Source organism: Drosophila nasuta, chromosome 2R, assembly GCF_023558535.2.
Source record: "Drosophila nasuta strain 15112-1781.00 chromosome 2R, ASM2355853v1, whole genome shotgun sequence".
NCBI lineage: Eukaryota > Metazoa > Arthropoda > Insecta > Diptera > Drosophilidae > Drosophila > Drosophila nasuta.
In genome coordinates, this window is record NC_083456.1 from 10,988,133 (window position 1) to 11,003,201 (window position 15,069).

The following is a 15,069-nucleotide window of genomic DNA, read 5'->3' on the forward strand; positions in this document are numbered from 1 at the left end:
CAGCAACAGAAGCGACCAATTTGCATTTTCATTATTTTCAGCTCAATTTAAAATGAGAATCAGCAAAACAAGCAGCCCCATTCCCACTGACGGACAGACAAAGGGACTGACACAAGACGCTCCATCGTTGGAGACTTATTAAAACAGGAAGCATACCCATCCGGAGACATAACGAAGTGGCACATTAAATTTGACCCCGGCCAATAATTCATTTGTTAAGCCTCGTCACGCAACTCCGAAGTGAAGCCAAGCCAAGGATAATCATCTGGCCAAGGGCAGCGACTGCGCGTTACACATTATTTTTATTTTTATTTGTATTTTTTTATTTTTAGTAAAATTTTTAAACGCTGCACTTTCGGCCAGCCGGAGTGAATTATGTCGGGCAATAAATTTCTATGACATATAAATGTAAATAATTGAGTAGCGCCTAGGCTCGGCGCCATTGTCTGCCATTCCATTTGCATTTATGCAGGATGATGACGATGATGATGGGAGGAGGATTCGAGGGGCAACAGAATGAGCTCTGGATGTGCGTTGTCGTTTTGCCACTGTGATGAATGTTCACCCACTTTCTGGAGTCGTACATAAAACGCCTTTATGGCCACTTTGGGGCATGCACAAGCATTTAATTTGAACTTTTCTGTCTGTTACAATTTTTGTTTTCTGCTGTCAAATGATTGCACTAACTATCTTTTACTGTTCCACACCATTTTCATTAATATTAAAGTAAATTCGTTTACACAGCCAAGGGAAACTTTGGCAGCACTCGACTTAGATCTATTTTGAGTCTTTTCACAACTTCATTCACTTGATTCTGCGTTCCATGTCCAAAGGCGTCAAACTGACTCACATGGAAGCGACATACTCTAACAAGTAGAAGTAAATATTAGTAATTGCATTATATTCAATATAGTTATTAGCTTACCTATTGCCAGAGATATCCATGAGGAACTTGTAGTAGCTGCTTCGCAGCGCTTGTGGTTCCAGAATAGCGCAATGGAAAAGTAACGCCGTGCAGGCTGAGTAAAATATCATGATAAAATAGGGCACTGTTGGTAATACTCCCTCCTCACGGCCCCAATTGTAGAGTAGCTGCAACGCCTTCCACATCACATACAAGGCAATAGTGATGTTGGGGAAATGAAGGAGTCCAATTGAGCCCAAAAGTCCAGCAGGTATCGCAAAGAAGGCGCTGTCATAGCCGCAGACGTGACGAAGGCCACAAGATATTACCTGAAATGATAACAAATTATTAATAGAAGGTCTTAAAATATTCGCATATTCGCAATATTCGATGATTTTTGTTGAATATTATTGTTCTGCTATATAATTATTTTTGAAATATATGAACTTTATTTTTCAGAAATTTTACAGCCAATAATGCTTATTTAATTTGTAGAAAACTGTTTGAAGCAGTTGAGACACATTCTTTCTTTTACCTTTGTTTTTAAAGTTCAATATATTGGTACAAGCTTTAAGCTTCAAGGGTTAGAAATTGGCCTTACCTTGTATGCGAGTGAGAAGCTTCCCAAAGCCAATCCCAGATTCAAGTTGCTTTTGTTGAATATTTGTGTTCGCCAATCCAGTTTCATTTTGATTATCTTGGGAATGTTTAAAAGCAGCTTAAGACCCACTTGAACGCCAACTCCACCGAGGAAGGGTTTCAGACCTCCCATCAAAGCATAAGGTGCGCATCCTTGACGATGGGGACAGCTCTGGTGTTTGCTCTTTCGCAGCTTATCATAGATCTGTACATAAGCGGAAATGCTGGAAAAGTTCAGAGGTCTTGAGCTCTGATTGTTTGTAGTCTCTGTGGGCTCTTGAATTGGTCCCTGCTCATCCTTGCCAATGAGCAGTTGCAGCGCCCTAAAGGTGGCATCCTTGACCTTGGTTTTATGAACACCAAGTCGATACATGTAGAGCAAAGCAGTTATACTGCAGCCCAGGACTAAAACCTGTCCATTGGGAATGGAGCGGACAATGCCGCGTGCTTCGAGCATCTTCCACAGTGATTCCGTCGAGACATTTGCCACATAAAGTGCCAGAGGAGTGCGACGTGCTGGACGTTCGATTGTCAGTGAAATAATGCTGGCTATAAAGGTGGGAAAATAGGCAACAGTGCTGAAGTAGAAGCGACCCAGCAACATGCGCAGAAGACAAACACACAAGCTAAATCCATAGGCATTTGTTGTTAGGAAAGCTGTTGACTTTAAAATTCCATAGACTGTGCGTTTGAGGTCCAGAAGCGTTGGAATACGCATCCTCATGACCAGCGAGAACTGTGAGAAGGGACGGAGATGCTATTAGTCAAAATACTTAAAATATAATCTTAGCTATAATACAGATAATCACAAAAGTATATTTTTGAATGATATAATGAGCTGAACCTCAGATGCCTTCTTTAAGTATTTTCGTGTGTTTCTATACGAATAATTCTCTTAAATTGATCAAAGTAAATCGAAAACATGTCATAGGCCAAAAAACTTATCAAATTTGAAAACAGTTTCAAACTTCAAACCTTTTTTTTTTGTAAATAAGTAAGAACGCTAGAGTGTGCTCGACTATAGATACGTTCTTAAAATATATAAAATCAATATACCGATAAAATACTACTATTCTAGAAATATATAATTGAGTGCAAAATATCCCAGATTATCAACCATATCATCGAAGACCCAAGTGACCCAAATTAAAATAATTTTTTAATTAACTTCTAAGATTTTTACTTGATCACGCTGTTGACGTTGTTGACGCTGATCAAGAATATATATTCTATAAACGGTCGTGTGTAAAATTATTTCTATATTCGTTAAAATATTCAATTGAAAACATCATAAACAATTTTAGAAGATATATTAAAGAATAGATACATTATAATCCCATATAATATTGCACTTACTTATCGTCAAGAGTTATGGTTCGACTTTTTTGCCCTCGGCTAATCTGATTGTTGTTTAATGTTATTTATGACACCACAATTCATCCAATGGAGGTCTGATGTTTCCTGAAGTACATTTGAACTTATCTATATCAACTGGTCAATGGACTTAAGCTATAATTCAATAGATTAACATTTCTAAAGCAAAATTTGTACTAATGTTAAGCATTAAACATTATTATATTTCGCGATTAGCAAATGTACTTTCATCGTGAGCTGGAGACTGATATGCCGGATGCTTGATTACGTTATTGCCAAAGTGCATTTATACTTGCCAGATAAACTGCGGCATAGGTGCGCAGGGTATAGGGAATGGAGCTGAGCAAAATTCCAGCTGAGCCGGCAACGCAGCTCTCAGTCCAAGGATGGAGATAATCCTTACAACTGACGTTGATGGCCGCCTCCATGAGTTTACTTTGTACAGCCATTGTTGTTGATATTGCAGTTTATGCTTGTAATTATTATATATTATTTATGTAGCAGGTGGTACGATTAAGCCTTAAGTTGTGCTCGTTAAGATTATCGAACTATGCGCGCCGAAATGATAAAAGCTTATCGATGGAACGTGAACAGCGAGACATCGAATACTCCGTACAAAGTGCAAATGACAAATTCTCTCCACGTAAACTTCGCGTTCAATCTCCCCCTAATAGTCTAGTATTATGTAAATAAACCATCCGATCGAGTAATTGTCTAATTTACACACAGTTCAATTACGGTTTAACCTTTTAGCCACAGTAAAATGTTTTGGAACACATAAATAATTTGTCATGGAGTAACCATGTTGTTGCACGCTCCAAACTCAACTGAAACTATTTTTGCGGAGAGTATTCGAAATAGGTTCTTATCTGACACGCGAGCAACAATTGTCGAAACATGAGAAATTGAGTGTAGTATAGTTCTTATCGGATGTTTATCGGCGAGTGCAACTCTCACGGTTTTTTGCTCTTAGTTCGAAAAAACTGTTAAAAAGAGATTCTATGTGGTTCATTAGATTTTAGTTTTATTCAAACGCAAGACAGGTAATACACCTTAGATCGTTTACTAGATATTGGCAGTGTCGCAGTTCCATTCGAACGGTCGGTATTGTTAGAGTTTTACGACTTCTTAACATTTTCATTATTTAATTCAGAGTATTAAGTGTGCGTACGTCAGCTTGCAGTTGTTGAAAAGCAATAAGTATCTGTATAAAATAGGAAATTAATATAGGTAAATTATAAAATTAATATATTTCTCACTTACATTTAAACTACCAATGGAATCTTGGGCAGTTTTTGGCTCAGATCAATTTTGAGTTTTTTAATCACACTCTCAGCTTGACTTTGTGTGCCAAATCCGTAGGCATCAAATGGACTCACATTGAAGCGATATATTCTATAGGAATAATATATTAATCAATTGAAGTATTAATATTTCAAGTCACTTTTCCATACCTTTCTCCTGATATATCCGATCCAAATTTGTAATAACTGCTTCGCAGTGATTTGGGCTCTACGATTGCACTGTGAAAGATTAACGCAGTGCAAGCGGAGTAAAGCATTATCACAAAGTGAGGTACTTTTGGCAGCACTCCCTCCTCCCGTCCCCAATTATAGAGTAAGTGAAGAGTTCTCCACATTACGTACAATGCAATTGTTGTGTTAGGGAAGTGCAGGAGTCCAATTGAACCCAAAAGTCCAGCAGGTATCGCAAAGAAGGCGCTGTCATAGCCGCAGATTTGGCGAAGAGCACATGAAATTAACTGAAATAGAAAACACGGATACATTTTAAAACTAAATTTAAAGTTAACTTTACTTCTACAAATAATTCTAGATAGATTCTTTTGCTTGTAAGCTTTTTATCTGTCCCAAATAAATAAATATATAAGTGTAGTAAATATGTTATTGGCATTCAATTGCTCAATTTACCTTATAGCTCAGGGAGAAACTTCCCAAGGCCAATCCCAGGCTTAGGTTTTGTTTATTGAATATTTGTTTTCGCCAATCCAGCTTCAATTTGAATATCTTTCGCAGATTTAACAGAAGCTTGAGACCGACTTGAGCTCCCACTCCGCCAATAAATGGCTTCAGTCCACCCATCAAAACATGGGAACTACATCCTTTTCGATGTGGACAGCTTGAATGTTTAATGCTAAGCAGGTGTGTGTAGATTTGTACATAAGCGGAGATTTTCCTCAAATTCAAAGGTTGCTCCAACGAGCTTTGTGTGGTTCCTGCCGCAGTGGAGCTCTCGATTGGACCCTCCTCCTCCTTGCCAATTAGCAATTGTAGTGCCTTAAAAGCAGAATCCTTTAGCTTGGTTCTGTGGATACCAAGTCGATACATGTAGAGCAAGGCAGTCACACTGCAGCCAAGAACTAGAACCTGTCCATTGGGAATGGAGCGAACAATGCCGCGTGCCTCGAGCATTTTCCACAGTGATTCTGTTGACACATTTGCCACATATAGAGTCAATGAAGTACGACGCTCTGGTCGCTCGACTAACAGTGCAACAAAACTGGCTATAAAGGCGGGAATATACGCGATTGTCCAGAAGTAGAAACGACCCAGTAGCAGGCGCATTAAACAAATAAAAAAGTTTACTCCAAATGTGTTTGTTGTTAGGAAAGCTGATGATTTCAAAATTCCAATTATTGTGCGTTTGAGGTCTTGGAGTGTGGGAATGCGTCTTCTCAATAACAGTGCCAACTGTGAAAAAATTAAGGAAATTATTATTTATATTTAGTATAATAGATAAAAAGATTAAACTAAAATTCCAAGTATAGTTTTGTCAACATAATCGAATAGAGTTTATCAAATTCTGTTTGACTATGTTTTGGCTTATCTGGGTCGATTAAAAAAAAACGTTCAAACGTACAATGTATTTAACAATTCTCATACATATGTAGTTCATTTGTTGTTTATATGTGTACTTAAATCAGTCTAATAATAATACCAGTGTTTTATGGGGCTTTAATTTTTAATGTTTGCTCAAATTGTATGGCTAGACGCATAACGTCGATAGCCATTAATCTTAATCTGCATATGTTTTGCAATTAAAGTACTTTTGAGTGACAAAGCACTTGGTCAGGTGGTGCGTTATTTCCATATTATTTCCATTTAATGATAAAGAGCTTAGCAATAGAATTCTTTTTCAGCAATCGAATTGATTAAAACAGATTATTGGCATGGTTGCTTTGAAGCATAGAAAGCTATAAAATCACGAAGATTTAATTATTTTGTAATATTATAATTAACTGGGATACTTACTAAATAGACCATGGTGTATGTGCGTAATGAATAGGGCAAGGCGGAGAGTATTATGCCGGCTGAGCCACTGGCACAGCTAGAAGTCCAAGGATGAAGATATTCTTGACAGCTACAGTTAATTGCTGCCTCCATAAGTTTACTTTGTACTGCCATTTTAAAGCTGTTATGTTTATAATTATAATACTATATTTTGTATAATGCTGATTTAATTTCTTCTTGGCTTTTCCATGTAATTTACTTCAAGTAATTCGAAGTTAGAAATCAAGTAAAGGTTGCGCACACAGTTCAATTAAGATTAGGCAATTTGTTTTGGTCTAACCATGTGCTAGCACGCACCAAATGCGACTGACTTGAAACTATTTACTATGAAATAGTTTTCGAAACTGGTTTCTTATCTGCCACGCCAACTCAACAGTGATATTGTAAGTCTTATCGAGAATTTATGCTTAGCCATGCTTGAGAGATTAACGAAAAAAGAGTTAAAATTCTTGTGTTTCGCATTTTTTTTTTTATTAAAATCAATTACCAAAAAACAAAAACAGTCAATACACCTCAATACTAAATAGATCGGTCATTAGTTAATCGGAGTGCGGCCAGTGAGTGGGGGCCCATAACATATGGTATATAGACTGACTTACAATTAGTTATACATAGTAAATACATACATATATACATCGCATGGTTTAAATAGAAAGAGAGGCGTATCGAACGCTGGATATGCGCACTTTGAGTGCTGAGAGACTTATTCTAAACACTTTATAAATTTATATATTTGTTTAGGCACGTTTTAGTTCCATCCGAACGCTGTTATTAGCTCATGAGGCAAACGAGAACGACGGCAATGAGGTCTTGTCCAGGATTTTCAGGCTCTTCAGCATCTCATCTGTTTGCCCTTGAGTGTTTAGACCGAATACATCAAAGGCGCTCAAGTTGAATTTGTTGAGTCTGAGAATGAAGATATTTAGTAGGTTAACGGCTTGTCGTGTTGTGCTGTGTTATCACTTGCCTCTCGCCCGATATCGCTTGGAGAAATTTGTAGTAGTTGGGTCGCAACGATTGCGCCTCCATAATGCCCGCATGGAAAAGCACCGCTGTGAAGAAGGCATAAAGATAGAGCATAAAGTTGGGTATGTGCGGGACTATGCCATTCTCCTGACCAATGCCGCAGAGTATCTGGAATTGCAAAGTGGATTAACGATATGCTAAACTTTGAGACTCAACTGCAACTCACTTGTAGCGCCTTCCACATGACGTACAAGGCAACTGTATTGTCTGGATACAGTTTAAATGTGAACGAAGCAATCAAACCAGCGGGTATGGCAAAAGTGGCTTTATCGCCATTGAAGCAATGTCTCAACAGACAAGAAACCGACTGCAATTCCAATAGATTAATGACTTTGAAAATGTAATTAAGAAGTGTTAAGCTTACTTTGTAGAGAAATGAGAAACTGCCCATAAAGATGCCGAGTTGCAGCGTGCTCTGATTAAAGATTTGCTTCTTCCACAGCATGCGACCTTGTGCGATAGTCTTAAAGTTCATGACCAGCTTCAGAGCCACCTGTAGGCCAACACCTCCGATAAAAGGTCGCAAGCCGCCGAATACGGCGTAGCTACAACAGCTGGTCTTATGGCGACAGCTGTCATGTTTGCCACGGATGAGATTACTGTAGACATTTACCCAGTCGGCAATTGTGGAAAATCGTACAGTTGGTCGACGTCGTGACGGAGCTGGTTGCTCGTCCCTGATCGGCTCTGGCTTGGCAATTGGTCCCGCCTCCTCCCTGCCCACAAAGATGCGTAGTATATTGAAAATGGAATCGTTAGTTGTGCCCATGCGGTATAGGTACAAAAGTATCGAAATGCTGGCACCAAAAATGTACGTCTGTCCATGTGAAATAGAATGCACCCAGTTGCGTGATTCGGCCATTCTCCACAGTGCTTCGGTGGCTACATTGGCAACATACAGTGTGAGCAGTGGACGTCGTGCCGGACGCTCTACCAGAATGGCTGTGAGCGATGATAGGAACGAGGGCACAAAGGCCACGGTGCCAAAATAATAGCGTCCGAGCAGATTACGTATGAGGCAATTGTAGAGTATGAATGTGTAGGCATTTGTCACTAGAAACGCTGTTGATTGTATTATGCCCTGAATAGTGCGCTTTAGATCCTCTAGCGTAGGGACACGGTGACGCATGAGCAGCGAGAAGGCGTAAACGATCGTGTACACACGTAGGCAGTAGGGCGTGGCCGAGAGCAAGATGCCAGCGGTGGCATTCACACATTTGTTTGTCCATGGATGCTGAAATTCCTGACAACTGACGCACAATGGATCCAATATTTTGCTTTGAATGGCCATTATCTGTAATAAAGATAGAAAGAGAGAGAGAGAGAGAGACGAGATTACAACTGGTATACATATATGATGAAATATGGCTTGGAATTGGGGCCTAGGCCAAGGTCAGAGCCAGGGCCAAAAGGTATTAGCCAACACAGTCAGCTTGGCATTTTAATCTTATCTATACGTTCAAACTCATCAAACCTTATCGGATTTTGCACTTTTGCTTTTTATAGCGTCAAGGTTGGAAAATCTTATAGATTATTTAACGGGTTATAGCTAGATTTAGATATCGTACTACACGTGTGCAAAGTTATTGTTATTATTGATGTACTTTCACAACAAGTCAATGTGCTTATCTGTGGGGCGGGTCAAGCGAAACGGAACGAGAGATTAATAATTAAATTTACGCAGATTCATTCAATTTGTTTATCTGCCCTTTGTGCTCTGAGCTGGGTGAGCTGAGCTGCTTCACTTACTTGCACTTAATACTTAATTGCTATTGAACCAGTTGTTTTTGATTGATTGCAACTCGTTATTGCACGATCACAATGCAACTTATTACTGTGTTACTTCTAATAACGACGAAATGATTGAGCTCTTGCGCTATATAAATGTATATATACTAAAAAAATATGTATGTCAAAATGTTTTGCTGTGTGCTGATAATGCTACTGCGTCCCTATCCGATTCTCACATCAAAACGTAAACAAAACAATTGAAACAGCTGTGCCCAGTGTGACCGTTTTGTATTTACGGAAAAAACACTTTTCTGCGTAATTGGCCGGGGTCAAGACGGTAAATACATTGTGATTAATTATTGCAGTTGACTGAGGAAAGTATTTTGATTACATTAACATCGAATTGAATTGAATGAATTTTAATTACAAACTGCATTGTAAAACGTGTGTTGTGTACAATTTGCCTTAAATTAGTATGCCTCACAAATTTATTCTAATGGTTTTCATTTGCATAGCTTGTTTTGTAGTATTTAAATGTTATTTGCATATGTAAAAATGTCTTTAAATTATAAATTAACATTTTAATTTTGTTGATATTTTGTTGTTCAAAACAATTAACCATTGCTCTAACACAAAAAAGTCGATAACACATATTTCGATAGTTACTGGCATACTGACATTTTCATGTCACAGCAGTCAGCTTTAGCTCACAAGCTCTATCGTGATTTGAATTTACCGCCTAACTGCTACGCAATCTTTGGTTGATTGGCTCGTCGTTTTAGTCGCCTCTAGGCGTGGGTTGACATTTCACAATGGAAATCAAAATATTACCATATTGTTTGCTAAGAAAGGAGGTGTGGCAATGACTTTACCTGTGGCTTGGCTTGTTTCGTAATGCCAACGCGCTTAAGTAGTTCCATTCACAATATGACAGCGAAGAAGATGCTTAACTCTCGCTTGTCTCTGCTGTTTGTTTAGCTTTTGTTGTTTTTGTTTGGCTGCTTAAGAAAATTGCGGTTGCTTTTGGGGCTTAGGCAAACGTCAGGCAGCCAGGAAGTCAGGCAGTCAGACAGTCTTGGTTGCTATGACCCCGTCAGAATGAGAGTGTGCGAATGAATTTCATGGATACTTTCATATCATGGCACCTACTTAATTTACCTCACCTGATACAAGATTGTGTGAATGAATCTTTGCTTTTGACATGCTACTTGGCGCTAAATACGCACTTGAAGTTAATAGCACGACACTGGGATGGAGTACAGAGGGCGGGGGGAACTTGAACGCCAGATTCGTGTCTCAATTGTAGTCCCAAAGACCGACCGAAGTTCCCAGCTACGGGTTGTTGGCTAACAATCGAATCCAGCCAGGCCGCAGCAGATTGGTGGTAATTGTCGGGGGGGTGGGATGGAAGAGAAATGTGTCCTGACTAGGGATGGGCGCAAACACGCACAACAAATTCGATTCTGATTCTAATCAGATTATAGCAGCGGCTTGAAAGCAGGAATGGTTTCTTGTAGTTTTAAAGAATTTAAAGGTTTGTTAATTTACGTATTTAATTATAACATACATAGTTATTTAATAAATTTAAAATATAGTGTTGATTATAAAGTTGTTATTTATTGTATATTTTTTATTTAATTATTTTTTTTTTTTATTTTAAGATTGTAAGTTTATCTAGATATATTTTGTTTAGCACTTTTCCTTTTCATTATTCTCCTGAGCTTCTAATAGAGCTACTAAATTGTGATGATAGGGCACAGCCAATAAATTCCACGTACTCGTAGTTAGCACTTATTGTAAATAAATAATGTAAATGCAATTACGTTTCTTGGCTTGCTTTGCAATTGGTTTAATTACACGACCGCGATTAATTTGAAATTGACTTAGTTGCTTCAATAGAGCTGCTTCTTTGAAAGCAAATCCGCTCTGTAGCCCTGGCACTAAGTACTTGTAAATTAATTTGTTCAACGAGGCGCGCTTTTAATACACATCTAATATGCATACGAACGGGGTTATATGTAACTGAAGGAGTACCAAATGGGTGCTCATTAAATTGCTGACCAGCTGACCAATATAGACTTGTGTACTGCCGGAGAAAATGAGATTGGTGCTGGGGAAATGTGGAAATGGAAATGGAAGTGGAAGAAGGGTTACATGACATGCTGCAGTAGCGATTGCTCATGTGCGTGGATTGTCATTGATTTTATAGAGTAGTAGTCGAGTCTTTGGGCGAAGACGACCAACGGGTGGGCATGGTGACGTGGCGTGCTGTGGGGGATTCATCTGTGATGTCGTCCGAGTTGACCTTATGTTTAGCTGCTTCCAGGACGCCAGCATGTGTGTCCGTCCGTGTGTGTGTTTGCGGTGGTTCCTGCTTGCGTCTAAATGTGCTCAATTAAGCGGTTATAAATTGTTCATTTGCCCAGTGGTGCGCATGGTCACAACAACAACGACAACAACAACAACAACAGCATCCGGTGCAACTATAGCACAGCAGGCGACATTGTCCTTGTTGTAATATATATGTACATATATATTTTCGGTAGGAGAGGGAAGCTTAAGGCCAGCATTTTGGGCCGATAAGCACAATATGTGCTGTGCGATATGTCGACATTGTGCCATTGATGCATATCCTGCCATTAACAAGCCCGACATAAAATACAATTAATTTAACGCAAAGTTGTTATTTTATTAATTGCTGCATACATTTTATCGGGTTTTATTTTCGTGTCCAAAAACACAAAGTCAACCTATCAATATACTATGCACACTGGACATTAGGCAAACAATACTTGGCTAACCGAAATGTTGGCTGCCAAAACAAAAGCCAAAAGTCATCAATAGACTGCGCCATGCATACATAGATAGAGCCATATGTATGTATAAACGAATGTTGTGCAGTGTCTAGCATAAAGTCAACATAAAGGGGGAATTTATAGCGAGCACTGGATACTCCAAAACGTAGCCAGTTGGAGTGTCAAAAGTTCTGGGCATTTGTTGGCCATAACCAAAAATTGTGGCCAAGACCGCAGAGACTTCACATCAAATAGAAATTTTGTGGCTAGTGCTAACAAACGAACATCAACGCAGACTTACACACACAGAGTCACAACCACAGGCTGTATGAGTTTCCGCAGCAAATGTGTCAAATGTCACACACTCCCACACACACACACTCCCAGAGACACATTGAGGAAGGAGTAGTGCTTTTGGACATGGTCGAGAACTGGTCGCCTGCATTGGACCTCAGTCGTTCAGTGGCTTGCCCAGCGGAAGTTGTTACCAAATGTAAAATTAACAATGGATTATGTGCCAGTTGTGCCTCCTTTTCTTCTTTCCCTTTTTTTTTTTGTTGTCGCTCCATTCTGAGACTAACTAACTAAATGTGACAAAATTACTAGAAGAACTTGTCTGCAAATTTTTGTGACTCCAGTTACTCTTTTCAATAGAAGAATTTAAATTGTATGAATAGCTTGGTAAAATTTAATAGGGGAAATTATATTTTCTTTTCTCTTACCATATCTAAAAGTCTGAAAATTATGGAATTTAATGCTTGTTCACAATGATAAAATGTTTTTCAATCAAGAACAAATTTAGAATATTTCTATATTTACTTTTCTGAAATAATATTGTTTTCTTCATACATACATATATCTATTAGTTTTCTTCATATTGGTAATTCCTGAATGAAGAAATGTGAAAATTGAAAATAAGAATAGAAGCAGCTGCTAATAATTTTATATTATAAAAAATGGGGACATTACAATTTTCCTTATAGAAAGTATTATAGCATCAGTTTCTTTTTTATGTATTATTATTTAATTTGGGGATAACAAATATTTAACAATAATGTCATCAAGTCAAGAGTATCAGTTATGCGACATACTGCAGCTTAGGTAACATTTTTGTTCGTCTCGTGATGTAATTGAAAATGAAACCCGGCCGAGTTAAGGTTTGGGGAAGTAGGCGATGTAGGTATGAGGAAATATCTATCTCAAATTACCATAATGAAGTGTAACAAGATGAGAAAACGTTCAGTCAAGGAATAGAGACGACAGAGAACAGCAGGTGACAGAATAAAGTGCAGCTGCCAGACTCATCGGGTGCTCATTGAACTTCTTTTTTGTGCTTTTGTGCTGGACAAGTTTATGCAAATTGTGTACACAGTCACACACACACAGACAGACACAAGCCCACGTAAACACACACACATACATATCAAATCAATACCCGCTTAAGGGGCAAGCTCAGTCTCCAGCGCAATATCCCAAGCAAAACATAGAAAACTCACACGAAAATTTCGTTGGCTGCTCATAAAAGTTTGGCGAAAAGTTTTCCGTCGCCTTCCTCTAGCCAATACTCACAACTTTGCTTGCCCCACTGATTTGTGCAACACACTCATACACACACACACACACACACACATGTAGAGTTAGTATGTTGGATAAAAACAATTTCATGTTGAGGGACCATCACTTGAGCAACTTGCGTCCCAATGGCTTAATTGTATTTTCCAGTCTTCACGTGGGAAACTGCAGCAATGCAAAAGGCACACATTGAATTTTCACGCGCGATAAATGAAGAAAATTTGTGTTCCGCTACCCCATTTCGATTGGTGGATTTCCATTTTTTTTGTTTCATTTCTTTTCAATTTTCCATTCTACGCCTTTGCTTGATGAGCTTGTAACGCGCTTTTTTTGTCTTTCAATTTGGCCCAAATCTTCGCTGGCCGAGTTTCTTTTTTTGCTTTGCGCTGTGCGCTTTTCCTATATGTCCTTGGAAGTACATGAGTACATACATAGGTTATCTTCTAAAGACTTGTCCGCAGTGCCATACCTTTGTCTTTGTAATCAAATATTCGAAGTCTTAATTGAAAGGCGCTAGAAAGATGTATTCATGATTTTAACTGATATAGATTACAAGTGACAGAAAGAAATGCACCGAATAAAATCTTCAATGATTACTTAATGATTATTGATAAAGAAAACAAGTTAAAAAAAGATTTTTCTATGATTAACATAATAATTAACTCTTATAACATTAACAAATAAACAAATATTTATTTATTATAAGAAACAAAGGTGGAAATAATAATAGGTGATACATCTAATCTCGCAAATGTGTGTATAATCATTCAAATTAATTCATAAATGAATTATTTTAATTTTTTGCCGATTCATAGTAAAATCTTTTTAGCGGTTGTGGGTGTATTTTTAATATTGAAGTTCGATAAATACCAAGATATTTATATACATTTTTATTTATTGAAAATTCGTATAAAATCTGTGAAAGCAAGTAATTATTATTGAACTTCAGGTGAGCTTATAAAAATCTGCAACAATACTGAAAAGTTTGCTTTGCCAAGTGTTTTTCTAAGAACTCGTCTTATCTTGTATCTTAAAGTACCTTTATTTTTAATACTTGTTAAGCTAAAAGTAGTTTATTGATACATATTCTTCGACTATTTACACATTTACGTTTGTGGCAGCGTTTTGGTTGTAAGCATTTTGGTTTCTTGTTGTTATTCGCTGCAGTGTCGAAATACTTGAAGATTTAATTTATTTGAAGTGCGCTTCACTTCATAGCGATGGAATCGATGGAAGAAGAGGGAGGGAGCTGCAGACTTGACGTACCCAATCGGCATTTATAAACCATCTATCCATCTATCTATCGATTGGGTGAGAAATGACTTTGCGTTCTGGCTTGGTCTGCTCTAGTTCACATTGGTTGGGTTTGATGCGCTGATTCGTTTTCCATTGCATTTATTTAAACGTTTCAATTGCTCGATTTGTGTTTTGTTTGGCGATTTTTCCTTCGCTGTCTTCCCATCTGGCAGCTCGAGTGGTTTTATTATCGATTTAATCTTGAAGTGATCTATTATGCACCCGCTTGCCAAGTCAATTTAAAATGGACAGCACGAAAATGTTTGCAATACTTATAAATAGATTCTCGAGACCACAATTAGGCTGAAAATAGATCTTAGTTAATTTCGAAAATGTCAACAATGCAATTGTAATTATAAAAACACATTGCAATTGTGTAAGCATGAAGGAAAACTACAGTCGAGTGTGCTAGACTGTGAGATAC

The 15,069-nt window shown here is 38.1% G+C and overlaps 3 protein-coding genes and 1 long non-coding RNA gene across 4 annotated transcripts in view; 1 reads left to right on the forward strand and 3 right to left on the reverse strand.

Annotated features, from left to right (window-relative positions):
- Positions 1-347: 347 nt before the first annotated feature.
- On the reverse strand, positions 348-3,730 carry LOC132786948 (transmembrane protein 135-like). The gene is made up of 4 exons (XM_060793730.1): positions 3,214-3,730; positions 1,506-2,279; positions 926-1,233; positions 348-866 (listed from the first exon to the last, which is right to left on the reverse strand). The coding sequence occupies exons 1-4, from the start codon at positions 3,364-3,366 to the stop codon at positions 737-739; spliced, it is 1,365 nt and encodes a 454-aa protein (XP_060649713.1). The 5' UTR covers positions 3,367-3,730; the 3' UTR covers positions 348-736.
- A 316-nt stretch (positions 3,731-4,046) lies between these two features.
- Positions 4,047-6,551, reverse strand: LOC132786277 (transmembrane protein 135-like). The gene is made up of 5 exons (XM_060792772.1): positions 6,187-6,551; positions 4,846-5,625; positions 4,372-4,679; positions 4,181-4,312; positions 4,047-4,121 (listed from the first exon to the last, which is right to left on the reverse strand). The coding sequence occupies exons 1-4, from the start codon at positions 6,337-6,339 to the stop codon at positions 4,183-4,185; spliced, it is 1,371 nt and encodes a 456-aa protein (XP_060648755.1). The 5' UTR covers positions 6,340-6,551; the 3' UTR covers positions 4,047-4,121; positions 4,181-4,182.
- Positions 4,093-15,069, forward strand: part of LOC132786278 (uncharacterized) — a 51,630-nt gene continuing 40,653 nt past the window's right edge. Inside the window, exon 1 of the long non-coding RNA XR_009632424.1 lies at positions 4,093-4,147. This is a non-coding gene — a long non-coding RNA (uncharacterized LOC132786278). The remainder of the gene's footprint in view (positions 4,148-15,069) is intronic.
- Positions 6,678-9,213, reverse strand: LOC132786223 (transmembrane protein 135). Its single transcript, XM_060792688.1, has 5 exons — positions 9,001-9,213; positions 7,616-8,545; positions 7,418-7,558; positions 7,193-7,359; positions 6,678-7,131 (listed from the first exon to the last, which is right to left on the reverse strand). The coding sequence occupies exons 2-5, from the start codon at positions 8,540-8,542 to the stop codon at positions 7,002-7,004; spliced, it is 1,365 nt and encodes a 454-aa protein (XP_060648671.1). The 5' UTR covers positions 8,543-8,545; positions 9,001-9,213; the 3' UTR covers positions 6,678-7,001.